Consider the following 27,628-nt stretch of genomic DNA (forward strand, 5'->3'; position numbering starts at 1 on the left):
TGCTGTCAGATGTAATAATGTTTGAATGATCGTATTTCCTTTGTTTGATTATGGAGATATAATTTCCAGATTTTATGCAAAGGCGTCCTTCAAAAGCTCGAGACCTCTTTCATTCTGTTTGATTCATTACAAAAGCCCCCTTCAGAACGCACCATGGCCTTGTACTCTATTGTTAAGTGACCCTCTTTGCACACTCACTATTTCACTGCTCCACACTTAACACTTTATACTTATTTATACAAGTCTTCTTGGATATTTACACCCCCCCTCCATTTAAGTTACTTATTGAAGCCAGTTTGTATGGCTAAGCACGAGTTCTTCCCTTTATGTCACAGGGAATATCCCTAAACCCAACATGGCGCATGGCGTGTTATCCTTTTAATTGGCTGCTGCTAATTACTGGAATCTGTTACAGAGAATCCCAAAACTAGATACAGTTTTTCTCGGTTAATGCTTTTAGGAATCGACTGATACTTGTAAATGTTCTATTTCCATTTGATTTGGTCTGTGTTTGTTTGAACGTCTTTTTCTTATGTGACCACCCTTCACTAAGAAGTGTCTCATTATAAATAATAAGGCCATTATTATAAATAAGAGTTTGTTCTTAATGTCTGTTCTGGTAGGAATAAAGGTTATTTGAGCTAACTCTTGAAACACCGGGTGGTGTATCTTGGGTTTTCCATCTCTGCACTCTGCACTTGACCCCCAGTAGGAGGTATTTCACCTTCTTATGCTTGTGGGTTGATAACTGGAGATCTATTTTTATGAGCAGTGATTATATAAGCAATTTAATGGTATATGTGAAATACTGTAATTGAATGAATGGTAAACAGATTGCCTGGTTGCTATAAAGTGTTAATGCTATCACTTCACCAAATTTTTGTGAACTGCTTAATTAGAATATAATAAAAATGATTGACACCTCTAAATTGTTAGTTTAGGTCAATAAGCCAGAGTTCTGATAATCATCACAACAAGTTGAATTTCACTGTGTAATGTGTTACATTTGCATAATTTCATAAGTATGCTCAGTATGTTGTTTTGTCTGCATATGTGCTATCTGTAACTGTAGTCATATTTCACTCTCTCCATGGTTGATGTAATCGTTGCTTTTACGCTTTGTTATTTGGAGGGTGCAGGGGAATGTGAGAGGATTTTTAGATCATCGCCAACAAGATGAACAATGAAAATGAAAGTTACAACTCTCTCTCTGTGTGTGTGTGTGTGTGTGTGTGTGTGTGTGTGTGTGGTTGTTTGAGGAGATGGTAGCTGGGTTAGTATTGCGGAACGCTGTTTGATGTGTTTCAGAGGCGAGTGAGCTCGGAGGGTTCTGGGAGATACTCAACCACATTATGAGCTCGGTTCTAATAACTAAACAGACCCATGACTCACTTCCACACTACAATGAAACGCAGCTTCTTTTGAGGGGCAATGCTGAAGTTTTAGTATCGGCTGGAGAGTGGATATGGCTCTTTAGAGGTGGGCATGGATAGAACCAAAAGAAAAAAGACCTTGAAAAGACTGGAGGTGCACAGGAGCGGATAGATTGGAGATGGCTGAGTGGGAGTGCATGTGTATTTTAAGACGCCTTTAATGTGTCAGTTTACCATTTTTAAATAAACCTCCTCTGAACTCCCCACCGCCACCGCCCCAACCCCCCCCCCCCCCCCCCCCCCCCAGACCCTGCAGCATGGGAGACGTGTGGGAGTAAGGCTAATAATTTGCATTCTCCCCTTACATCAGCCACCTGACACTCAGACATCCTCCGTCCTCCTGCAGCTCTGCAAAGACACACATCACATCGATCGTGTACGTCTGACTCACACGCTGACCTCCGTGCCTGACATTTATTCCTCTCGTTTCACTCTGTGCATTTGCACGCGTTTCTCCGGCACGTTCCTTCCATTGAGGAACCGGCCCTTTACCACGCGGCGCGTGTGGCCATGCAGAAAATGTTTCTTTTTTTTCCGCGTGGTTGTGATGGTTGCAGTGGCGAGCTGTAGTATCGGTGCCTGCTTCACTCCCACACTCTGGTAAAAATACACCGTAATGCTCCGCTCTGCCCACCACACTCAACACTCTCTCTCCCTCAGCAGAGCTCCACTGCTGCCTGTCCCTGCATGGTCAGGCTACGCAAGCCCCATCCGCCCACACGCCACATCAAGCAGGGTGGAGACACGCTGGAGTAACAAGTCCAAACAAGCGTGCGGCCAAAACCAGCGTCTAATGCGCAGGGGTCTCCAGCTGTCTGCTGAATGAGTCGCTCCTCGGGTTATGTGCAGTATGTCTAGTGAGACAAGAGAAGTTCATATGTCAGTGTGACATCATCAACGCGTGACAGGCCTAGAGAGGTCCTCGCTCGTGACCTGAGGTCTTTCTGCGGATCGTATGAAGGTAAAGGTTAAATGCAGTTTTTTTGGTAAAGTCAACATCATATTCTATGACAGTGGTTTGAAGACCAGTCCTGTTGGTTTGATTAAAAACTTCAGCTCATCAAGAGATTTCCTTCACGATGCCTTGCGGTTTGGTAATGGAAAAGTGCAGGTGTTGATGTTTTCTTTTCTAGCCAAGCTTTTCATCATGTCATGTCTCATTATTTCTCACTCTGCAGATTGGACTTAGCAGCCTTCTAGAACATGGGGCTCTCCTACGTTTATTGTACCGAGTCAGTGATTTGTCATATTTCACTACCTTTCTCTAAGTGTGTAAAAGACTTAGTAACTCATTGGCACTTCTGAGCCGACACACAACAGAGAGTGTGTGTGAGAGGGACACTGAGTGTGAGAGAGGGGGACACAGTGTGTGTGTGAGAGAGAGAGACAGTGGACAGTGTGTGGGACACAGAGTGTTTGAGGGAGAGAGACAGTACGTGAGGGGCACAGCGTGTGTGAGAGAGAGAGAAACAGTATGTGAGAGGGACACAGAGCTTGTGAGGGAGAGAGAGACAGTGTGTAAGAGGGACAGAGAGCCTGCTAACGGTCAGCACAGCGTTCTCCATCAGCCCAATAAGCCCATGAGCTAAAACAATAAAAGGCTAAAATACTGAGCCAGCTTTAGCGCTGGTGGAGTGTGTGTACATGCTGTGGTATGACCAGGGTGCGGTGATGACCAATCAGTCTCAGGAGAGCAGAGACTCACTACACTGGGGCAGCTATGCATAAACAAGTCTTTATTGAGTCATGGCATCACGGAAACGCTCACATTACCAGTCAATGCATCATCCAGCATAACTCAGCTGGTTCACCACTGGATTCTTGTTCTTTCTTCTCTGGGAAGCCAGTAACCGTTTGAAATACTTCAGACCCCTCCCCCTCACAGTGGTGGGACCAACAGTGTGTGTGCGTGAGTGCGTGCATGTGTGTGTGTGTGTGTGTATATGTGTGTGCATGCATGTGTGTGTGCGTGCGCGTGCGCGTGTGTGTGTGTGTGTGTGTGTGTGAGTGCGCGCGTGTGTGAGTGCGTGCGTGCGTGTGTGTGTGTGTGTGTGCGTGTGTGTGTGTGTGCGTGTGTGTGTGTGTGTGTGTGCCGTAATGTCTACCCTAAAGCAGTAGAGTGTGATTGTTGGTGAGAACTCACAATTCTTCCCCTGTCTCAGATCTAACGCAGTGCTGAGGATAAGAATGAACAATTATTTTTCTTAATGAACAAAAGAATCAAGATTTTCTCCAGAAAATGTTGTGAATTCTTCCACTCTATGTGTGTGAGTGTGTGTGTGTGTGTGTGTGTGTGTGTGTGTGTGTGTGTGTGTGTGTGTGTCCGAAGGTAGGCTCAGTGAAAATGGACCATCTTTGACAGATGCTTTCTCATATATTTTTTAACACATTGCAATCAGTTCATTAGTTGTGAATTCCTTTATGTTTGTGCATATGCACATGCAGATAGGACAGCCCTTCTCATCCTTTGTGGTATACCCTGTGCCTCCTGCCAATGCCATATGTATCACACATTCCTAATCTGCACATATTTTCACTGCTTAAAATAAATATGCCACCTCATGTATCTTTATCAGACAACACTGCCCAAGGCAACATTTAAAAATGTAACATATCTAAATTTACATTTTCAGGATTTGGCAGATGGTCCTATCAAGAGCAACGTACACACTTAGTGGTGTGAGAGAACAGGTGGTCAGAGCCATGACATTGGAGGTGTTAATATCTTACCTTACCTGCTCCACCAGGTGAGCAGAAATCTGATCTCCCTAAAGGCGCTGTCCTCTGCTACTGTGTCCTGACTCCAAACTGGACAGATCTGGACTTGTATGGACTGGGTGCCCTTTCTTTACCCTGTGTTCTGGACAGTTTGCACACAGTTCCTACATATTTGGGAGCATTATATTACAGTGCATATATTATGGAACATATGTGGATATCCATGTCTACTTCTTTCCATTTGAATCCCAGTCTAATAGTAATTTACATTCTAGAGGTTAACTGGGTGATTAATTTACACATTTGTCATTAAAGCCCTGAAGCAGAACAGATAAGAGATCAAAGCTTCTTTTAAATACTTTATTAGCCGAAGCAATCAAGAAGAATTTTCCACCGAACCACAGCCAGACACAGCAGTCGCAATCAAATCAGAGTGAGCAGAACTCTGGGCTCTCTAATGGAGCGGCAGTTCTCATCAGGAGAACGCTAGCTGAAGTCTCATTGATGCTTTGTGCCTGTAGCATGCAAGGGGCCAGAGTGCCTCTAATCACCCCAGCTCTCCGGACGAGGAGGGCGCCCTTGTTTCCCTCTTCCTGCATTGTTCATTACAATGCTAACAAATTGCGGCTGTCGGTTAGGTTGGAGAATGTTCAACCAGTCAGACCTTGCACCCACCAGATGGGCCACAATTGTCTTCCCTCCGAACTCCCAATAAACCTGAGCCAAGCCATCAAGAACTGCAAATGTCAGGCACTGGTGTGCTGTCAGCTTGGTTTGATCAAAAATGTGCGCTAATAGAAACAGTGTTAGGTCACAAAACTGAGCTGAAATGTACAAATTCATAAATGTATTTATGTAAAATATAGTTTATGTTTATATGTAACCAATTTATTACCAACATATGACATTTTTAGCTTTTTTGTTTTCAATGTGATTTTTCACATTTACACTTTTTGAAAACATCATATTTCCTTTCTGTATGGACAACAATACTGTGGAAAAATACATATTCAATAATCAACAAATATTAAAATTAAAAAATGCGTGTGTGTGTGTGTGTGTGTGTGTGTGTGTGTGCATGCCTTTGTGTGTGTGTGTATGTGTGTGTGTGTGTGTGTATGCGTGTGTGTGTGTGTGTGTGTGTGTGTGTGTGTGTGTGTGTGTATATGCGTGTGTGTGTGTGTGCGCATGCCTTTGTGTGTGTGTGCGCATGCCTTTGTGTGTGTGTGCGCGTGTGTGTGTGTGTGTGTGTGTGTGTGTGTGTGTATGCCATTGTGTGTGTGTGTGTGTGTGTGTGTGTGTATTGGTATGTGCTCTAATGGTAATGAAGGGCAGTGGGATTCCTAATGGAACCCTGGAGGACCTAAACCTCTCGTAATGAGACCCTAACCTGGAGGAGAGGGAGAGAGAGAGAGAGGAAAACGGAGGGAGAGAGAAAGGGAGAGGGTGAGGGAGAGGAGTAAAAAGCAAGAGAAATACAGAGAGAAAGAGAGCAGAAAGGGGGTGAGAAAGAACAGAGGAGGGAGGGAGAGAGAGAGGGATGTAAGAAACACACCCATCTTCACCTATCTTCACATCCTGACAGCATTTTGTACTCTGACAAGATGTCAGTCCTGTATTGTAATCAATGCATTAATGCGTGCTAGCAATATCTCCGATATCATGGCATTGATAAGATGAATGAAGGTTTTTTGAGTGTTTAGTTCAACAATACATACGATGGCCATAACAAAAGAAGTCCAACCATCAACCCCACAGGAGCAGGAGTGCCACACAGACTTTGAGACGAGTGCAGATTAATAGCAAGACTTCAAACGTCCCGGAAATTAGAATCTGGCCAGCACCTCCACATGTTGCCCCTCAGCACTATCAGCTATTTCTCCCTTCCTCTCAGTGTCCATGCTGCTCACCCTGCCTAAGCGAATGGATGAGTGTTTGTGTGGGTGTTATTTTGGATTACCCCTGAAGGAGAGAGCGGGAGGGAGTGGAAGCGTGAGGAGAAATCTTGGCAAAGGAGTTTTGTACATATAAAGTATATGCACACGCAAGCGCTCGAAAATAGCTCGGTGAGCGAGGATGGCTGACTCATTTTGTGTGCAGTGAATTCTCTTCACACCTCCGTACCACATCAGATGGATAGCCTGATGCTACATGCATCTCCATCCCGTCTTCTGCACGGCATGCGATGTATGTGAGGGTGTCCCATCTACCCCCGCCCCCCCGCCCCCCCAACGTTGCTGCAGCCATTGTTATGACATCGCCGTTCCTCTTGACCCACCTTGGGGCTGGTGTAGGGGGGAAGGGGGAGGAGTCGAGCGTGCCGCAGGGTGGGTGGGTGGTTGGGGGAGGGGCTGTGTGCTGAAGCCCCGCCTCAAGCTCCTTGGCAACCGGCAGCCACTGTGCAAGACTTGAACTCTCCAGGGAGACTTTACAGTATGTATTTGATCCAGCATTCACACAGATGAGCCCTAAATACAGTAGCCAGTGAAGTCAAATCAATAGGGCTCTTTTACAGTTTTATAAGTGCTCATGCTCCTTTGACCATGAATTTGATCAATGTTGTCTGTTGACACGGGGTTCATCTACTCTTGCATTAAGGAGACTGTTGAGTAGTTGCTAGGTGATAGTAACATCTCTTTAATGGCATTAATGAGCAGCTTCTGCTTGAGGGAGACCTGACCGCTCATTCCTCTTAACTAGCTATGCCTGTGGTCTTCACTGAATAGTTTATGGCTTCTGCCCACCGGATCCCCACAGCAACCAGCCATGCCATGCAGACAAGGCCTGCAATGGCTGGCCAGCTGTGGGGAAAGCTGTGTGCTACTCTCAAGGCTGTTTTGCATCCACGTTAACCAAGCCGCTGAGGCTAATGAAGTGTGACAGACACAGAAGACAGTCTGGAGGTTAGGGTGGAGCAACGCAGAAACACCTGCCGCTGGAAGCTGAACTTAATGAAAGCGTACCAGACGTGAACGGCTCCGCGAGACGCCTAACTTTTATCTCACGTTCGTGTAAACATTTATCTCTGTCTCTCTCTCTCTCTCGTTCTCACACACACACACACTTTCTCTCACTGTCTCCCTCTGTCCATCTGTCCCAGGCTGAGGACGGGCAGTGATGGAGTCTCTGTTCGGGGGCGAGCTGGGCTTGCTGGGTGGACCCGAAGGCCTGAAGGAGGATGGCTGTGGAGTGGGCTGGGCCGGGTCGCCCTCACCCGAGGACGTGTATTCAGCCTCTCACTTCGCCCTCATCAGCGCCTACCAGGACATCAAGACCCGGCTGGCCGGCTTGGAGAGGGAGAACACTGACATCAAAAGGAAGCTGAAGCTCTATGAGATAAAGGTAATGCCCAGGGCCTGCGGGGCTGCTCCCTGTTAGTGAGGCAACAGATCGAGAACAGGAGACCATGAGCCATGTCCTTCTGCATCTCGACTCCCACACAGCAGAACAGCTGCGATCAGGAAACACTCGGAGGGGCAGAACAAACGAACAGGCTTATTGGTACCGAGAGGGTGAGCTCCATGGGAGACATTAATAATAACGTCTGGGATCAGACAGGGCTCGTTAAGAGCACTGCTGAGTCCCTGACGTGTGTTATGAAAGAGCTTTATTTATAACCCAGCTGGCCTGGAGCACAGTGGTATATAAACAACTCTTTTGTCCCTTAGTGATGAGGGTGTGGAGGAGCAGACACCCCATACGAAAATGCCACATATTTCAAATATTGATATATATTCAGTTTAGACTTCAGAACAGAATATTGCTACAATGTTTTGCAAGATATGTATTTTCAAGACATACAGTGAGTAACACACAAATAAATTATTTAAAAATCAGCCGTTCCGAGGACAGCCGAGAGATATAATCTCTCCAGTGTGTCCTGGGTCTTCCCCGGGGTCTCCTCCCAGTCACACAAGCCCAGAGCACCTCACCAGGGAGGTGCTTCAGTGTCATCCGGACCAGATGCCTGAACCACCTCAACTGGCTCCTCTCTACATGGAGGAGCAGCGACTGTACTTGGACTCCTCCACTTGAGGCAAGGACTCACTCCCGACCAAGAAAGGGCACTCCACCCATGTCCCATGGTTTAGAGGTGATGATCCTCATCCCGGCCGTCTCACACTCGGCTGCAAACTGATCCAGCGAGAGCTGTAGGTTCTGGCCTGATGATGCCAACAGGATCACAACATCCACAAAAAGGAGACGCAGAATCTAGAGGCCACCAAACCGAACACCCTACGCCACTACCCCATAAAAAGTTATAAAAGTTATGAACAGAATCTGTGACAAAGGGTAGCCTTAGCAGAGTCCAACTCCCACTGGGAACCAGTGTGACTTACTGCCAGCCATGCGAACCAAGCTCCTGCTCCATTTGTACAGGGACTGGATAGCCTGTATTAGTGGGCCCAGTACCCTATACACCCGGAGCACCCGCCAGAAGAATTCATGAGTTACATGGTCCAATGCCTTCTCCAAATCCACAAAACACATGTGGACTGGTTGAGCAAACTCCCATGCACCCACTAGAACCACCTGGTCACCTTGGCCCGAATGATGGACAAACTCTCATCCGAGTCCTCCAGTTCTGCTTCCTCTATGGAAGGCGTGATGATGGGATTGAGAAGATCCTCAAAGTATTCCTTCCACTGCTTAATATCATCCCCAATCGGGGATCAGCAGATTCCCAGCCTCACTGTATATAGTGTCGGTCGAGAACCACTTTCCCTTCCTGAATTCCCTGACGGTTTGCCAGAATCGTCTCGGAGCCATTTGAACGTCACTTTCTATGGCTTCACTGAACTCTTCCCACACCCGATAATAATATTATTATCCCATGGAGGTCTGGATTTGGAATCATGCTTAAAATCCAGGTGGAAAATCAAATGACAGGCTGATCCAACTTCAGTGGAAATTCCTCAAGACAAGTTAAAATGAGGGTCAGTAGTATGTGTGGCCTTCACGTGCCTGTATGACCTCCCTACAATGCTTGGGCATGCTCCTGATGAGGTGGTTGATTTTCTCCGGAGGAATCTCCTCCCAGACCTGGATTAAAGCGTCAACTATTGGACAGTCTGTGGTTCAATGTGGTGTTGGTGGATGATGTCCCAGATGTGCTCGATTGGATTCAGGTCTGGGGAACGGGCAGGCCAGTCCATAGCATCAATGCCTTCATCATGCAGGAACTGCCGACACACTTCAGCCACATGAGGCTTAGCATTGTCATGCATCAGAAGGAAACCCGGTCCCACTGCACCAGCATATGGTCTCACATTGGAGATCTAAGGATCTAATCCTGGTACCTAATGGCATTCAGGGTACCTCTGGCTAGCACATGGAGGTTTCTGTGGCCCTCCAAATAAATGCCTCCCCACACCATTACTGACCCACTGCCAAACCAGTCATGCTGGAGGATGTTGCAGGCAGCAGAACGTTCTCCACGGCGTCTCCAAACTCTGTCACATCTCCAGACTCTGTCATGTGCTCAGAGTGAACCTGCTCTCATCCGTGAAGAGCACAGGGCGCCAATGGCAAATCTGCCAATCTTGGTGTTCTCTAGCAAATGCCAATCGCCCTGCACGGTGTTGGGCTCTAAGCACAAGCCCCACTTGGGCCCTCATACCACCCTCATGGAATCTGTTCCTGACAGTTTGAGCAGAAACATGGATATTAGTGACCTACTGGAGGTCATTTTGCAGGGCTCTGGCACTGCTCCTCCTGTTCCTCCTTGCACAAAGGAGGAGTTAGTGGTCCTGCTACTGGGCTGCTCCATGTCTTCTGGTGTACTGCTCTATGCTCCGGACACTGTGCTGACAGACACAGCAAACCTTGCCACAGCTCGCATTGATGTGCCATCCTGGATAAGCCGCACTACACTAAGCAACTTCTGTGGGTTGCTACCTCTATGGTGAACTGGCAAAATGCCAAAGTGACCAAAACATCATCTAGAAAGGATGAGTACAGAGAAAAGGTCTGAGGTCACTACATGCAGAACCACTCCTTTATGATCATATCTACCCTGTTGTCTGTTCCATTTGCACAACAGCAGGTGAAATTGATTCCTAACTGAACAGGTTGGTTTCACAGAAGTGTGGTTGACTTGGAATTACATTGTGTTGTTTAAGTACACAAGGTTGCCAGAGAAGCAGGATGTTTGAGACAGAGGTACTTCATCAGCACATACTCTCACCCGTATGCTTATGACATGGGTCCCATAATATTGCAGCTTGCCTGGGTTTGCAACCACAATACTTTGGCTGACCAATTATTTCCGAACCTTTAATTGCCTGCTCCCAGCATGCTTGTGCATTGTTCCACAAACACCTTATCCAATGTGTGCCCAGAGAAATGCAGCACCTGCCTTACTGTGCCTAAAATTGAATCATTAATCTTCCTCACACTGTAACAGAGCCAGGCTGAGTAAGGCTTCTTCTCGCTGCTGCACTGGACGACCATGATCACTCTAACCTCGTCTCTGGAGCTTTGAGTCTGCTCTGACTGTCTCGTTCCCTCAGTTCCCTCAGCATGGGTGACAGAACTAAATAAAGTCATAAGTGCAAACAATCACTGCTGATGTCCTGACCGGTGCCTATTAGGGTCCGGTTTAATGGTGATATTACAGACAGGTGCTGATGGGCCTGATGGGCCATTTAGAGCTCTTTAACTCTGCCTGCCCCATAGGTGTGCCAGCAAGGCTAGCTTCTAAACAACAGCGTCTTTAGGATGGAGCGGTTATAGTATCCAATCCTTCACATAGCTTCGTACTCAGTAATAGGAGAAATGTGGTAACAGACTTATGCAGCCCTTTCTCAAAAACCTATTGTGTTCTTAGAGCCACGTTTTCACATGATGTGCTCACTTCTTCTCTATCAAATCTCAACATCGTGCTATCAGACAGAGGAGCAGACCATGGCTTTGTCAGGGCTCCTCTTCTCAGAAACTCTCCAGTCAGTATCTCCAGTTTATCGTAGTGGAAAAAAAAAAGATTTTGCTTTACTAAACAAAAAAAGTTTTCATTTTAGGTTTTTGTTTAGCTCTGTCAATGTATTTCATGAGGTACTGCAGTAATAAAATCTCCTACCTGTTTATATAACCAGAGTTGAGGTTCTCTGCAATGCCTCTTAAACAGTTCTTATAAAGTGTCTCAAAATTTGAATATTTGTCAAAAATTTTGCTTCACTGCCTGTAGGATTTGGAGTTTTTCACCTAAATTAGTGTGACAGGATTTAATGCTATGGAATATACGTTATATATTCTCAATGCCAAAAACAGTAATGTGTATATTGAAGCCTTGCTTTGCATAACACTGAAACATGGAAAACTAATTATGAGGTGTTTATTGCTGGATAGGAGAGGCTGCGCTGAATCACCGATGGTATTTTCTGTGCAGTTCCCCATGATTGGCGACTTTGGCGATGACAGAAACTCCTACTGCTCCTTCGAGCCCAAAGACACGGCCCTGCTCCAGTCGGAGAATGGTAACCTGCAGCAGAGAATCAACATCCTCACTCATGAGGTGAGAGGGGAAGTTCATTACACCGCGTGGTGTAACACAGCAGGGGTGGAGGTGCGGTTCGTCCGCTGGGCTTCCAGGAGACGGGGAGCCTCGTTGTCTGCTGCGTGTGACGGGGCTGATGCAATGACATCAGAGCCCCCCCCCCCCGTGCTCGCCGTGCCTCAGCTCAGCCACTTCTGAAGCCTCTTGACATTTCATGATGGCTGCTACGTGTTTTCGTAGTCAGCCGGCAGTCTCCGGCCTGATCTCCCATCTGCTCCCTTTCCCTCTGATGTTCGTTACCTTGGGACCACACGCCCCTCGGTCTTCAACTCCCTCCCTGTCGGGCCGTGGTCTCGCTCTGGTCCTCACCATCTCCTTTCTTCTCGCCAACGAGTGTTTGTTGTGCTTCATCACACCAGGACTGTTACAGCGAGCTGGAGCTGAGCTCAGTCACAGGGCACTTTAAAATAAATTGCCTTCATCTGGGTTAGCGGAGCCTGATATACAGACCAGCAGTGGGAACTGGCAGGGGATCAGAGCCGAGAGGCTTTCAGTGGGATAATCATTGCAAAGGCTTATGAGTTTTGTCTTCAACCAAAGTGCAGACAACAAAACATGACTGAGGCATTTAATTTTTAAGATTCTGCATTCTGTAATTGTGGCCATGCCATGCTATGGCCAATTGTGTGGCGATATCATATTGTTTCTGAAGCCTGTGCTCCTGCTGTCATACAGAGAGCTGGCAGCCTTATCCTGCTCTGGTTCTATGGTGTTACTTTTCACTTACGTGTGCCGTTCAGCTTCAGAAGAGTAAGGAGCGTGAGGAACAGTTGGAAGATGTCATCCAGGCTTACGAGAAGATACACATGGAGAAGACCAATCTCCAAAGAGACCTGGACAAGATGGTGAGGCTGCTCACTAAAACATTCATACAAAACTCTGAAAGCCACAGCTAAGTTTGGCTTCAGAAACCACGGGCTGGAGTTATAAGTAGCCCTAGCAGCTGCTTTAGGCCTCAATCTAACCAGGTGTCCGTTTGATTAATCTGGATTATGCATAGCTGCTAATTGGGTACAGGGCCAAGATGTGCCAGATGATCTTTGCTCTGATACAGCTATGCCGGGAATGCAGACCATTTTGAGATATTTGTATACTCGTAATTACACATTATTTGTGTGTCTCAAATGGCTTTGTGTTTGGCTGTAGTCAAAAGATTTGTGTAATTTTCGTGATGTAAGCGTCGGAGCATCTGTGCCTCCTGCCATAGTCACACGTTCAGATAGCCATCATCTGTGGCATTTACACGTTCTCGTCTTTTGCTATTGGACCAAAGTCATTAGGCATCTTACAAAGCATCTAAAGTGTGAAATGTGATGTCCTTTCTCAGTCTATTCATTTGTCTTGGTTATTCGGTTTTCTAAGTCTTTGTAAGCTTTTAAGTCTCTGGCCATAGAACTGTGGCTGTCTGTCTTTTTGGGCCTCTGCTTAACGTCCTATCCGCTTTGTCTTGGTCTCACGCAGACGTCTCTTGTGGAGAACCACGTGGAGCGGATCCACAGTCTGGAGACGGCCGTGAGGCAGCGAGACAACTCGCTCCACAAACTCAACACACAGCTGCACAGTAAAGACATGCAGTACCTGCAACTCCATGCCAGTCCTGACACACACAGTGAGTCCTGCTCTGCCTAGCGTGTGTGTGTGTGTGTGTGTGTGTGTGTGTGTGTGTGTGTGTGTGTGTGTGTGTGTATGTGTGTGTGTGTGTGTGTGTGTGTGTGTGTGTGTGTGTGTGTGTGTGTGTGTGTGTGTGTGTGCGTGCGCGTGTACACTTGCATGGAAATCAGGCACGAATCTGCTAATACAAGCAGACTTAGCATCCTCTTGGCTAAGCAAGGTTATCTCAATGTTCACAGTTGCTCTGAATTTAAAGAGATCTTACACAGGGGTGATCTTGTGAACTGCCAATTTACAACCAGTTTTCACTCTGAAAATACAGTAGCTCTGTGTTGTTGTGACCTCCTGTAATGGTCAGCGGTGCTCACTCATAACATGTCCTCCCCCATACTGAGGTCCTTTCATCCCCTTTCCTCCCCTGAGGAAGGTTCCACCTTCAGGAGTTACTGCTGTCCCTGTCCGTATCATGCTTGAATGCACAGGAAACAGGCCTTCCAACTCACCTTCTATGGGCAGGATGAACAGTGACCCTCGCAGTTAAATACATCCATGGAGTTATGACCCTTTAACCCCTGGCCCTTGTGCTGAAGACAGGGTCGACTCTCTCAGTAGTTAGACTCAGGCTATCCAATCTGGAAATCTACAAATTCAGCTTAACCAGCTCTTTGCTGGTTGGGAGGGGCAGTCCTGATATGTACTAGTATGAACTGAGAGATTACTTTTGGGTTACGAACGGACAAAGCGAAATCTAGTGCAGAGGTAAAAAAAAAAACACAGAAAAAACAAGCCAGTGCAGGCGCGTGTGGGCGTGCGAGAGTTCATACTTGCTTATTGCTGAGCCATCACGATAGGCGCCTGTTCAAGGACTGCTCCTTTATGAGCAGCTGAATCACAGCGCCCACGCCGGGGGAGACGCGGCCGACGCTCCCGTCCTCCTTTTCACAGGCATCATGCTCGGCAGAAAGGAGGAGGTGGTGGGGCCAGTTCCCAGGCCTGCTGGCCCACCGCTGCGTGCACGTCACACGCCCCTGGGTGCACGCCACACGCCCCTTGGTGCACGCCACACGCCCCTGGGTGCACGCCACACGCCCCTGGATGCACGCCACACGCCCCTGGGTGCACGTCACACGCCCCTGGGTGCACGTCACACGCCCCTGGGTGCACGTCACACGCCCCTGGGTGCACGCCACACGCCCCTGGGTGCACGCCACAAACCCCTGGGTGCACGTCACACGCCAGTTTCTGAAACGACATCTTCTTTTGTGAAAACGTAACACACGGCAGCCAAAACCACGCGCACAACATGCAAAGCCTCTCACACTTTTGGAAAAAGCAAACACTTCATTCAAAACTCCCTCAACTCTTGCCAAATTTGTATTTTTGCATTCAAACTCAAATATCATATATTTAATATAATATATGATAATTATATTTTATAATTTAATATATAAAATATTAAATTATCATATAATAAATGCCTTTTCTATACAACAACTACACACAAACGGAAAACACCGTTTTTATGTTCAGTGTGTCATAGTATTCAAACATACATGGATATTCACAAATATACAGGTTACTTATGCATATTCAGTAGCCTACATATACACCATAAAGTAAAACCCAGTTACAAGGGGAATGTTTATCATCCATTTTGCATGAACAGTACTGCAACACATGCTGTATATACTTGAATACATAGATAACAAATAAACTAGTTACTTTGACATTCAAGTTTAGGGTGCACATTGTCTCGTATTTGGGTCTTGCTAAGATCCAATTTCTGAAAGTATGTCTACTTTTGTCAAAACTTAACATACAGCAGCCAATGCAACACACAACATGCAAAACATCTCACACTCTTGGAAAAAGCGAACCCTTCAACCAAAACTCTGCCAAAACCATATTATTGCATCCAAACTACACACAAATATCAGATGATTAGCCTTTCATATATGACAACTACACACTGATGTGTCAAATGGAAAACACTACTACCATGTTTGAGTGTTTAGTTTGTAGTCTGCTGTGAAGGTCTGTCAGAGGTCTCATATATACACGAATATTCAAAAATATTGAAGTTATTTCTTCATGGTATATTTACACCATAAAACACAATTACAAGGGGAAGGTTTATTTTGGTTTTGCATGAACACTACAGAAAAACATGCTACATGTACTGTACTATAAAGTATGCTATTGTTAGCTCTGACCATATTGACGATGGTCTCTTTCTTTCTCTTTCTTACCAGTTCTGTAAGAACATGTAGTATGTACAGTGCATAGGTCTGTTCTCATTTCGATATGTCTGGCTGATGCCACAGTGTAGAATCACAAATTATTGCTGGACCCTTTTCCTCCAGAAAACTTCACCCATTACTGACCAAAGTGGCTCTGGTTTCATGCTTGTAGCCTCTTTGTAAGACACAGGCCGTGATTATTAAAGATTTGTAAAAATCAGAAGTGTTTTTGCTTGTGAGGACTGGGTTTGGATAATTGGTTGGTCGGTTGGACACTTGCATGACAGTGTTTTCCAAAGGGCAACACATGGTTTTCAGTTTTGAAAGTTGTTTAATGTTTTACAAAAGTGTGTTTTAGACTAGTTAAATGAGTGTGGCAGGGAAGGTGCTTAAGGTTTAGTGCACCAGTTAGTGGTTTCCCAAATTGTGCTGTAAGTACCAGTTTTTGGATCTTAGCGACTGCAAAAAACTAAATGAACCCAAAGGGTTGTGTGATGCACCTCTTCTAAGGGAGGCTTTGTTAATTTCAGACGGTCTATTCCCCCCAGCGTCTGTCGGCTTGCTATCGTCCGGACCTGGCGAGGAACAAAGGCTGATTTGCCTGAAAGACATTTCATGTTCAAGTGGACATGATACAGGATGTTGAAGGATGAAATGCAGCTGCTGCTTTGAGGACTGTGTGTGAGTGTGTGTGTGTGTGTGTGTGTGTGTGTGTGTGTGTGTGTGTGTGTGTGTGTGTGTGTGTGTGTGTGTGTGTGTGTGTGTGCACGCGTTAGGCATGTGGGGTGTGTGTGGGGTGGGGGGGCTAGGAGTATGTGTGTATGTGTGGGGGGTGTGTGTGTGTGTGTGTGTGTGTGTGTGTGTGTGTGTGTGTGTGTGTGTGTGTGTGTGTGTGTGTGTGTGTGTGTGGTGTTTGTGTGTGTGCCAAATGCATGTAGAGTAAAATGAGACTGATTAGGTTTGATACTGAGTAACTGAGGATGAGAGGGTATCTTTAAGCTTTGATATGCAAGTGTGTGTTTAATATGCATAGCCAAAAACAACAGTATTTCTTCAAAGGGACATTGGCTGGTGAGGATAAATGTCTGCTTATTATGCATATGAATTACCTTATATGCATGTATATTTTTCCACACCAGGATTAGACTGCCCAGCTTTGACCCTCCAGAGTTCCCGTAGTTTGGACACTCTATCTGATCTCAAACTGCAACGGCTGGAGGCGGAGCTCGAAGGGGCACGGCACGAGGCTCAGGGGGCGTGTCAGAGGGAGGAGGAGCTGAAGGCGGAGTGTGAAAGACTACAGGAGGAGCTAAGAGAGCTTCAGAATAACCAGAGACAACGGGTTTGTACACACACACTCACATTTGTGTATATTCACATGTGTGTATTTGTATATACTGTGTATATGTACAGAATACATACATCTCTGTGTATGTGTCTCTTGTGTTTGTGGTGCAGGACGTGAACTCTACCTGTGCTCAGTGTGATGTGGAGTGGATTAAGAAGGTGGGGGATGAACAGTAAGTTATTCATTACCTCCACAGCTGTACAGCACCTACCTTATATATGTACACATATATATACCTACTGTATATATGTATCCATATATATCATCATTATACCTTATTGCCATATTTTCTACTGAGGGTTTGTCATAGATTATGCCTTTATCTGAATGACATAGTTCATGTTGAGAAGAACAGCGTTAGAATCAGTCAGAGGCTCAGAATAACCTTGATGAACTTGTCAGTCAGCAGTAGATGGCAGTATGGCTTCTTAAAACCACATGACTTCATTAAAACACCAAAGCTCCTTCAACTGGTTCAATGCGGTGCTTTTAAAAATTCATTTCCTTTCGTGAGTTTCAGAAACACATGCGCTAATAAAGAAAAAAAAAAAAACACATCTCTGAGTTCCCCCTTTAGAGTGCCTTCCTCAGACCCACCGCTCACTGCCTTCCTCTATCGAGCTGTTTGTAAGCGAGCCGTCGCTTACTGAGGATGTAGAAATTACGAGAGAATTGAAAGTAAAGTGACGGAGAGGCAGAGCTCAGAGCCCACTCCTTTTCCAGCTCACTCACCTCAGTTTCCCCCTCTCTCCCTCCTCACTCTCTGTCTGAATGGCAGGCCTGTTCTTGTAAGTGCTGGCATTTAATGTAAATGGTCAAACTCATTGCAGGGATTCGTCGCTGCAAATTTGCCTTGTTGCTGAAAAACAGTTCGAAGGCTTTTGTGTGATCTCTGATTTGCTGAAGGGTTGGAGATTCTAAGAAAACCAGAATCAAAACAGCAAAGCCTTCCTGTCGACATCATCTGAACTGATGGCATCTTTCGTCAGATCAAGAGCTTCTTTTACTGATTACACCTCAGTTTCAAACATGCACAAAGACACAAATCACAGCACCCCCACCTCATGGTTTTATCATTATTTCACCACTGTTTTTCATATTATATTTGTATCGTGTCCTTCATTACATGTGCAGTCTGCCATGAACACAAAAAAACCAGCAAAGCTCAATAAAACCAATAAATGGCTGTAAGATTGAGTATCTTCCAAATCAGTCTATAAATGGCTATGTGCTCTTTGAGGTGACAGTTGTTTTGCATATTCTAGGTTTTAACCATCGATTTCCTGAAGAGCAACTAGACTTATGTGAAGAAGTCACCCCTGTGTTTGTCACACTGCAATGTCACCACCCTGCGCCCATTGTGGGACGGCCATAGGACCCTGGGTGCAGGTCCTTACTGTAAACATCTCAGTCTGTGCAGAGAAGCGTGTGCGTCTGCCGTCTCTTTCCTGAGCTGCACACGCTGCAAGATTCCAGCCGGTCCCTTCTGTATTTGAACTGTACAGTCCAGTGCATTCAGCCTGTTACTGAGAGATCAACATTTCATACAATGCATGATGGTTTTTTTCTTTTTTCTTTACCAAAATTATCCAACAATTCTTTGCCTTTTGTTTATTTCCATGCTGGATACAAATATATACTAGAGTAGTAGTAATGCTTATTTTGCTACTTGTATAGCAAAATAATATGTGGTCTGTGTTATTGTATATTCATGTGTTATCCAGAGGTGCATGCATGTGCGGCAACATTTGAGTGTCAAGTCAATAAATATTCCAAACTCTAGTTTCTGAGCAAAGGTCAGATCCACCCCATAATGCCCCTGATACCCCTGGTGCCCCTGATGCCCCTGATGCCCCTGATGCCTCTGATGCCCACCCACATCCCTTCCCACACACTCACACTTATTGAATCATCAATATCCCTTCTAAGGTACCACAAAACACTTCAGTGCCCACACAGACACGCAGGAGCACTTAGACCCACGTACTCACACATGCATATAGAGCATGACAGTCATGCACTTGTAAAATGATCCATAAGAATAATTGGCATCTGTGGACCAGATGAACACACACACACACACACACACACACACACACAAACACACACACACATATACATGTCCATGCTAATATGTGTGAGAGATAATCTCTCACTGTCTTCCTCTGTGAGATTAATCGTGAGCTTCCTCTGCAGTTTTTATGCATTTAATCGGAAGGAATTCACACTTTCAGACTTCAAGGTGCTCTAAGCTAAAGGTGATGCCTTCAAAGTGTGACTTGGACTGATAAAGTCAGTATGACAGAGAGTGTGTGTGTGTGTGTGAGAGAGAGAGAGAGAGAGAGTGTGTGTGTGTGTGTGTGTGTTTGTAGAAGTGTGAAAAAGTCATGCATTGTCTAATACCTGATGCAGTAAGTCCAAGAGATCCATTTCATGTCTGTCTGGAGACACATTAAGTCAGACACTAAGAGTCTGTGGCAGCCTGTATGGACGTGTGAGGAGCAGCATGGTAAGAACATCTACATCTACTGGCCTGCAGCAGAGGGCAGAGACCAGGGGGGCACTGGAGGGTCGCATAAGATCACATACCGATTGTCCAACATCAGGATTAGCGCTATGAATCCGAATGCGTTTATGAATTAGCCCTTGACTGAAGACTCATGACTTTAAGATGCTTTATTTGTTCACATGGGCTGATGCTTTTTATAATAGCTGTCATTTGAGTATTTCCGCTTTTCGGCTTTACTCTTGAGATTCAGCTTCTGCAAAGTAAGAAGTTCCCGTGGTTTGCAATATATGCAAATGGACATTTTTGAGGGTTTGGCACATATAAAGTTCCTTATTCAAACCTAAATGTTTTCTGCTGTTGGTTACTCTGGTTTTACTTTTCTCTGTGAACTAAGTAGATACTACAGGAAGATACATACATTTTTATGCCTGATGTCCAGTTGTAATCATTGGATTTTATAAGTTAAATATGTGGTCTCCAAAAGATTTTTGAAAGAAATAGCTTTTTTTATTCCATGTTGGTTTTTATTGTGAAGTCGTCAACTTTAGGGAATAAAAGTGTTACATATAGTCTTTAATGGTACTCCATGAACCCCCGTCTTTTGTCTGACAACTATTACTGAGAGTGAGAGCGTGCATGGATATTCATGGCACTTTGTTAGAGAACACACACTAATTGACATGAACATTCTGTAGGAAAACAACTAGGTGCTCTGCTGTAATGAATAGTTTCCTGACCACCCTTATTAACCTTTTGCAAAAACCCAAGTTGATGACGAGGAAAAACGAGTGTGGCATTTCACATGCTCAATCGTGTACATGCCAGCTCAGCCTGAATTCTTCCTACCGCTCCTTATCTGACACCATCGTTGTACACCGAGAAGTGTTTAGAGTTAAGCTTCCGTGGTTTGCATGAAATTGGTGTGGATGTAATCAGATAAAGGGGATCTGATGACAGATGGAGTTTCAATCTACCGCAGCCTTTTGCATCTATCGGTCCTTTTCTTATACAGTTTTTTAATGTGTGGGTTAAACTTCAAGTGGTGAAGAGCGGTTTATTTATCTGTCTTGATAGAATGACACACTGTACTAAGTGGTTAATATTTGCTACATATCTGTATATAATACATTTTTTTATCATCGAGTATCTTAAGCTTTTAAAAAATGAAGGAAAATTGCTATCAAATTGATATATTAAGTGATATATGAATATATATATATATATAAATATAAATATATATATATATATATATATATATATTTATAAATATATAAATATAAATATATATATATATATACACAGTATAGTATAGTATAGTATAGTATAGTATAGTATAGTATAGTATAGTATAGTACAGTATAGTAATGTGAAGAATATCATTAAATGTAGTTAGTACTTGTGATGTCAGAGAATGGTTGTGTAAAGGGCAGGTGCTTTTCCTGTTATATTCACTGTATATTAAACACATCATTATGACCGATAACATATTCATAAATGATTCAGTATACTGAAACTAGCGCTGGTTTCACCTAACAGCAAAACCAAAATGGCCTTTGGTCTGTTAGTTATTTTTTTCTTGAGGCCATTCCTAGACATCCTGGAGTGTGTGAAATAAATGTGATAATGTGATATGTTGTGGTCGCCAAAGGTCAGCTGTGTAGACCCATGGCATGGATGCATGGACCTTTTAGTGAGTTTGTACACTTTATCGTCTCTCTCTCTCTCTCTCTTCCTCTGTCTATTTCTCTCTCTCTCTCTTTCTCTCTCTCTCAGGGTGAATCTGGCCCTGGCCTACACTGAGCTAACGGAGGAGCTTGGCAAACTGCAGGCACTGAGTGCTAAACAAAGCGAGATCCTGAGGAGTGTGTCACAGGAGCCGGTCAGCCCAGGTGGGCAGCACACATCAGCACGCATTAGCATGCTAGTCTTAATCTTCCGGGAGCTGAAATAATAAAACATACATTAACTCATTAGAATGGCTCGTGGTGTGGCGTACACTGCCATCAGTTATGCACTCATAAAGAGACCCAGAATGACTTGCAAAAGTGCTTTTTCATCTATTCAGTAGGGTTCATGTTAGAGTTCAATATGCAGTTGAATTAGAATACAGCAAACATACAGGAATCAATACTGATAAATGGAAGAAGTGAAAAACCAACCAATACCAAAGGAGAAGTGCTAGTGTGTTCAGTTCAACACGTACTATCAAATGTCTACTGGGGCAGGGCCACTGGTCCTTTATCATTGCACAAAAATCAGCTTGGTTTTAAAGCTTATTTGAATGTTTTGAAGTATTGCATACTTGACTAGCTGTAGCTTTAAGAGCCACTGCACGAGCACACACAGGCCTCCCTTTGCTTCTTTAAACTCCTGTGCACAACCGCGTGACCATAAATGATGTTTCCCCTTTGATATAGGAAACCAAACTAAAAGCAGAAGCTTAGATAGAGGAAAAATACTACTGATTCATAGATGGAGGTGATTTCTCTAAATGGCTGATTGCTATCTCACCCATGCAGGAAGCTTTGCAGTTGCCATTAGTACGCTGAGCTTTATCACTTTTCAACCAGAGCAAAATTATTATTTTTGTAAAGTAAGAGCAGAACTTAATTTCATTATGTGCCATTTCAACATACTGCAGTCAAAGAGAAACAGGTAAAAGTTCATGTTTAGAATCAAGGAAGTGAATGGTGGAGGAGAATCTAACCCACACATGATTTGGAAAAACAATGAGAGCTGAAAGAGGAAACACATGAGGGAAGAGGAAGTCATTACAGACATTAGTATATCTTAAGATACTGTTGAGTGTTCTCTGAGTCACATTAATAACAGGTTCCACTTAGTGCTTTATTACGTTCAAACCCTGCCATTGGAAAAATCAGCTGCTTCTGATAGTAAAATAATAAATACATTAGTGCCCTGTGTGTGAATATGAATGTATTTGTATTGATACCAACTACCATTCAGTCAGTGACAGGGAGATGTCTAAAAATTGCCGGACCTTTTATCAGGTGTGTGAACTGTGGTTTCTTTGTATCCTGTGTTCAGTTCAGCGCCATTCTCCCGTGCCTCACCAGAGACACTCCCCCGTCCCGCAACGCCACTCCCCCATCCCGCAACGCCACTCCCCCGTCCCGCAACGCCACTCCCCCGTCCCGCAACGCCGCTCTCCGGTCCTGCAGCGTCTCTCGCCGGACATGCACCGCCGTTCGCCCCTGCCTGAGATCAGCGACGGCCCGGCGTCCTACTCCTGCAGGCCCCCCATCCACCACCTGAGGGCGAGCTTCCAGGGTCGCCGCAGCTACTCGGAGGTGGCCGACCCCTCCGCCTACCAGCGCCCACCACGCTTCTCCCTGGACCCCGTGTCCACGCTGCCCAAACCCCGGCCCTACGTGGAGAGCTACCATAAGCAGACACCGCCGCAGCAGCACGTGGGGAGTCCGCATGTCCTGGCCCAGAGGCGAGGCTCCCACCCCGGGCTCCAGGCGGGCGTAGCGGAGGGCGGTATGGCCGAGTCCCCGAGACACTCCAGGGAGCTGTCTTTCCAGCACTCAGAACTGTCCCATCTCCACTACGAGCCTCAGCCCGGTCCATCACCGCTGCATGCCGTTCCACAGCCGCCCCATTCCTCGGAGGACGAGGAGGAGTGGACCTGCCCCCACCCCATCAGCCCCCCGCGGACGCTGGGGGCTTCTGGCCCCACCTCTGGCATGAGAGGCCCCGCCTCCTGCTCTGCCTTTCCAATACCAGCACGCCCCAACACGCTAAGCTGCCACCCATCTGGATACCTGCATGCAGACCACGCCCAGTCCTGGCCTTCCATTAACGTGAGCATCCCGTACATATGGTGCGAAACCGTAAAAATCGCGTATTCATTCTCTGAAGCTGAACATCTTAAACTAGCAATGTACTTTATATCACCTGGTAAAAGTAAGGTTGACTTTATCGATTTAATGCGTCGTGGTGTTTACTGGTCAATAACTTTGAATTGTATGAATGTGCCGTGTTGTCTGCAGCTGTGGATGGAGACGGAGGAGGAGACTGATGTCAGGAGCTGCCCACTCTGTCACCTGATCTTCCCTGTTGGTTACCCCGACGATGCTCTGATCAAGCACATTGACTCGCACCTGGAGAACAGCAAGATCTGACACCCCGACCACGCCCCCCTGCACCCCGACCACGCCCCCACTGCACTCTCTATTGGTCCATATTAATACTTTTAACAGCCTCCTACAGGTTAGGCTATGGGATTGGAGGCTCAGGACAGATCCTGGTGAAATTGGGGTTATTTTGTTTTTGGCAGTGCATTGTACATTTGCAAGAAAAACTCCATGAACCTTTTGTGACTACCTATACTTCTGTATAAATGACACCTAGAATATTGTCTTATTGTTACTTAGATCACAACAATAAAAATCCCTATTAATTTCACAATTTACACACAGCAATTTGCAGTGCCATATCTTTATTCAGCAAATAGTTTTATCATGATTATGGAGAAAGTATATGAACACCAGTAGTAACCAGTTTGTACCTCTTTTCTTGACAGTAACTGTAATAAAACCACTGATAGCTCCTGAGAAGTTGAGAGGTATTTTGGACTGTTTATAGTTTACTAGCAGTTTTTGGATATACTTCTTGAACAGGCTGCATCAGATAACAACAGCGTTTCAGTGGTATAGAGGTCAAGACCCTGATTGGAGAATTTTTACTTTCTTCTGTTTGAGACACTCTGAAGTTGCTCCCATATTTTGGATAACTGCCATACCGCACGACTCGACGTCTTTTGAGTTTTACATCACCTACATACAGATGCCCTGAAATACTCTGAAATTTCTCATCCAGCATGGAATTCATGGGTCTCCCAGCGACTGGAAGCCACTCAGATCTCCAGGCCGCAAAGCAGCTCCATCAGCGCTCCATCCACCATGTTTCAGAGCTGGGGTTGAGCTTGAGGTTTTGATGTTGGGTGTAATGCAGTGTTTTATGTTGTGTCTCCAAATATAACACTGTGTAGATTTAGCAAACTTGAGACAACAATGGCTTGTTCAAGAGCAGTGGTTTCCTCTGTGGTATCCTCACAGTGAACACCACTTTGTTTAGTGTTTGGTTTTTGGTAGACTCAGGAACACCTGGCTCCTGTTACCTTCTTTTAGAAAATCTATTTTCCTAGAGGTTCACAAACTTCTTCCATTTTGAAGTTTTGGTAACTAAGACTGGCTTAGAAGAAGATCATGTGATCAAATCGCATGTAATCCAGGTAATTCAAGAAGCATCTTTTTCTTACAACTGAATACATTAATGAGTAATGAATGCTACTGAGAGTTGACAAAAGGGGCATTCCACCTTACCTTGAATTTTCTTCCTGTTTTACTTTGATAAATTTTGAGGTGGTAGACTCTTTTTTACTGTAATATGTGTCTGAAAATAGGTTTGCGTTTGTAGAATGACCATAGAGCGTTTGTAGTCTATGGACCATTGAGAAACCATAGAACAGTCATAATCCATACAGTGAAATATCCAAATTCTCTTCAGTATTTTAAACTACAACTCCCATGATCCTTCATTACTTATCCCTAGTCATTGCCATAGATGTGCATACAGGGGCCACAATATGTAATGTTTCTGATGAGTGACTGTTTAAAGACTGATTGACTGTAGTCAAGAGTGTGTCCTGCAGGGCAGGGCAGCAGGGCCATGGTACGATTATGAGATAAATGGCCAATGACTACATTTCTAAGTAGGTATAAATATTATTTCAACTTCAGCACTTTATACAAGCCCTTAATATCCCGTTTACCTTTACAAATATTAACAAAGCAAAAAAGGACCTATAGATGTCATTTATTTTTTAATATTCCCAAATGTCTCTATTAATTACACCTTAGTTTGGTAGAATTTCCCTTTAACAAATCTATACCTATATATGTCATTCATATTCTAATATAGATCATATGTAAACTGCATCTTTATTGTTGGTCTTCCTGTGTATGGGATAAAAGTCCTTGGACAAAGAACATCTGCAGGATGTGCAGATTCCAGACCTTTTCTAGAATGTATTCCAGACCTTTTCTAGAAAACTCAGATGCTATCTAGCAACTGACAAACATTTGTGTTATTGGATCATATTAGATCATCATCATTGTGTCACACCTTCAAGTAAAACAATGTGGAAGATGAACTGTGCTTGTCCTGATGTAATGATTAATTCTGTCACACAAGTTTATGGACAGTATAACTGTATATCAAGGCTAACAAAATGGACCATGGTTCCAAGTCAGTGGTACTATGGATTCCATAGACAGTTCAGAAAGTATATTTATTAACGAAACATGAATTTTATCTTCTGAAGAGTCAGTACCCTGAACCATGGCTCATTTTTAGCTGGACCATATGGGTAAACACTATGAAATTATTTAAGATGCACTTGAAGTAAAAGCAGTTCTTTCTTCTGACCAAATCACAAAACACCTTTATTTGTAATGCATAACTATATGTACTGTACATATACTTGACCTGTATTTAAAGGAATTTAAGTGTATTAAGCTGTAAGATCTACAGTGTAAATAGATCATTCGCAGGCTCACTGGGGATGTGTGTTGAGGAAGATATTGTTTGCTGATTAATAATCTCATGTACTGCTATAAAACAGCATGGAGGCCATATGACAAGAATGAAGTATAACTTTTTAATTAGCTCCCTTTCCAGCAGCTCTTTCCTGTGTGTGCACTGTACTGTGTGGTGAACCTTGCTAGCTACTAGCTGTCTAATTTGACGGCCTTTGTGAACAGGCAGAGCCATGGCCCAATTAACCAAAGAGAGAACGTGGCACAAAGCTATCACACTATTGGATCCCCAAGTGCGACGTCACATGCCCAAATAAGGAGCAGGCGAACCCGTTCAGCTGACTGCCAAGTAGCTGAGGAATAGCTGGGGAGAAATTTGCAATGAAAGACAATGACTGAGAACAGCATGCAAACAGATTAGTGGTCTGTTATTTGAAACAATTGTGGTGCTCAAAGATTTGCTCAAAAGCTCAGCATCACAGAAAAGGCTCAGTGTCACAGGATACTAACAGCTATAGTGATATTTGTAACCAACATTACAGAACACTATAGTCAACCAAAGAGAGTTTTGAAAACAAAAAAACAGCTATATATGTACATCTCTTTGTGAAAAGTTTTGACCAGACACAACATGTTTATACGTAGAAAAAGTGCAAAGTTTAACTTTCTAAAAGTATCATCAGATGTGGCTGTGACATACAGATCAGTACAAACACAGGCAGTGTGTCAACTACGTTGGCACTGTGTAGTGCACACATCACATCACCTTAGAATTAGACTTCCACCTTCATCCACAAACTGCAAAATTAAAACAAGTGACACCCAAGCCACTATTCACAAAGAATTCACTCAGGAGTTATTTAAAAAGCTATTGCTGATGTTTAATCTTTCCCGTTCATTACTTTTCCGTAAAAAAAAAAAAAAAAGTCAGCTCTTTTCAAATCTCAGTGGTTTCTCTTTCAGTCTGTAATTTTATGTGTGACTACCTTGTGATATTCTTAAATAACTCAGGGGATAAAGCTTTGTGAACGTGGCTACCGCCCTGTGTACTACACGCTTCCACAGAGAGAGTGTGATGACTCGCCAAATCAGTGACCGAACAGTGAGAACATTAATAATGCGTAACCTTAGAAATATTTTTGTGATAGCTATGAGGAACTTGAGGGAAATTTAAACAACATTGAAAATACATGCCTAATGTTTCTGATTTTTCTCTGTGTAAATACTATGGTAAATAAACTCAAACTTGCACTTCCATTGCTTGGCTTTCATGATTGTTGACAAATAACACAAAAAAATTGTTTTTTCAAGTATAAACTTCTATAGTATAAAACTTGTACTGTAAAATTTTAAACCGGTGAGCTAACAACTTTAGCTTAACAAAGCTAAAAACGTTATTTTATTTCTCCTCAAGGTATAATCTCTAATTTAGTATGAGTTAATGGACTGACACGTTCATCTCTAAATACTACAGGCAATGCTTCATTTTCTATGCAATAAAACGTTTTACTTAATATAAAGTGTTCTTCCAAATTTACCTCTACACTTCTACTGCCAATCTGTTTGTTTCTTGTTCTACATTTCTCCATTTCTGTCTCTTACACACACACACACACACACACACACACACACACACACACACACACAC

General features: G+C 44.3%; 1 protein-coding gene across 4 annotated transcripts in view; it reads left to right on the top strand.

Moving 5' to 3' along the window:
• Positions 1 to 26,927, top strand: part of tbkbp1 (TBK1 binding protein 1) — a 42,500-nt gene extending 15,573 nt beyond the window's left edge. For 3 of the 4 annotated variants that reach the window (XM_076999204.1, XM_076999207.1, XM_076999206.1), the window contains exons 2-10: positions 7,252 to 7,493; positions 11,539 to 11,664; positions 12,447 to 12,551; positions 13,168 to 13,315; positions 16,697 to 16,899; positions 17,016 to 17,077; positions 21,188 to 21,303; positions 22,463 to 23,241; positions 23,431 to 26,927. In XM_076999204.1, the coding sequence (XP_076855319.1) occupies positions 7,269 to 7,493; positions 11,539 to 11,664; positions 12,447 to 12,551; positions 13,168 to 13,315; positions 16,697 to 16,899; positions 17,016 to 17,077; positions 21,188 to 21,303; positions 22,463 to 23,241; positions 23,431 to 23,562 (1,896 nt within the window). In that variant the 5' untranslated portion in view covers positions 7,252 to 7,268 and the 3' untranslated portion in view covers positions 23,563 to 26,927. Of the gene's footprint in view, positions 1 to 2,190; positions 2,395 to 7,251; positions 7,494 to 11,538; positions 11,665 to 12,446; positions 12,552 to 13,167; positions 13,316 to 16,696; positions 16,900 to 17,015; positions 17,078 to 21,187; positions 21,304 to 22,462; positions 23,242 to 23,430 lie in introns of those variants that run through there. The other variant, XM_076999205.1, reaches the window with a different exon arrangement.
• Positions 26,928 to 27,628: the final 701 nt, after the last annotated feature.

The sequence above is a fragment of the Brachyhypopomus gauderio genome, chromosome 3 (genome assembly GCF_052324685.1).
Source record: "Brachyhypopomus gauderio isolate BG-103 chromosome 3, BGAUD_0.2, whole genome shotgun sequence".
Classification (NCBI taxonomy): Eukaryota; Metazoa; Chordata; class Actinopteri; order Gymnotiformes; family Hypopomidae; genus Brachyhypopomus; species Brachyhypopomus gauderio.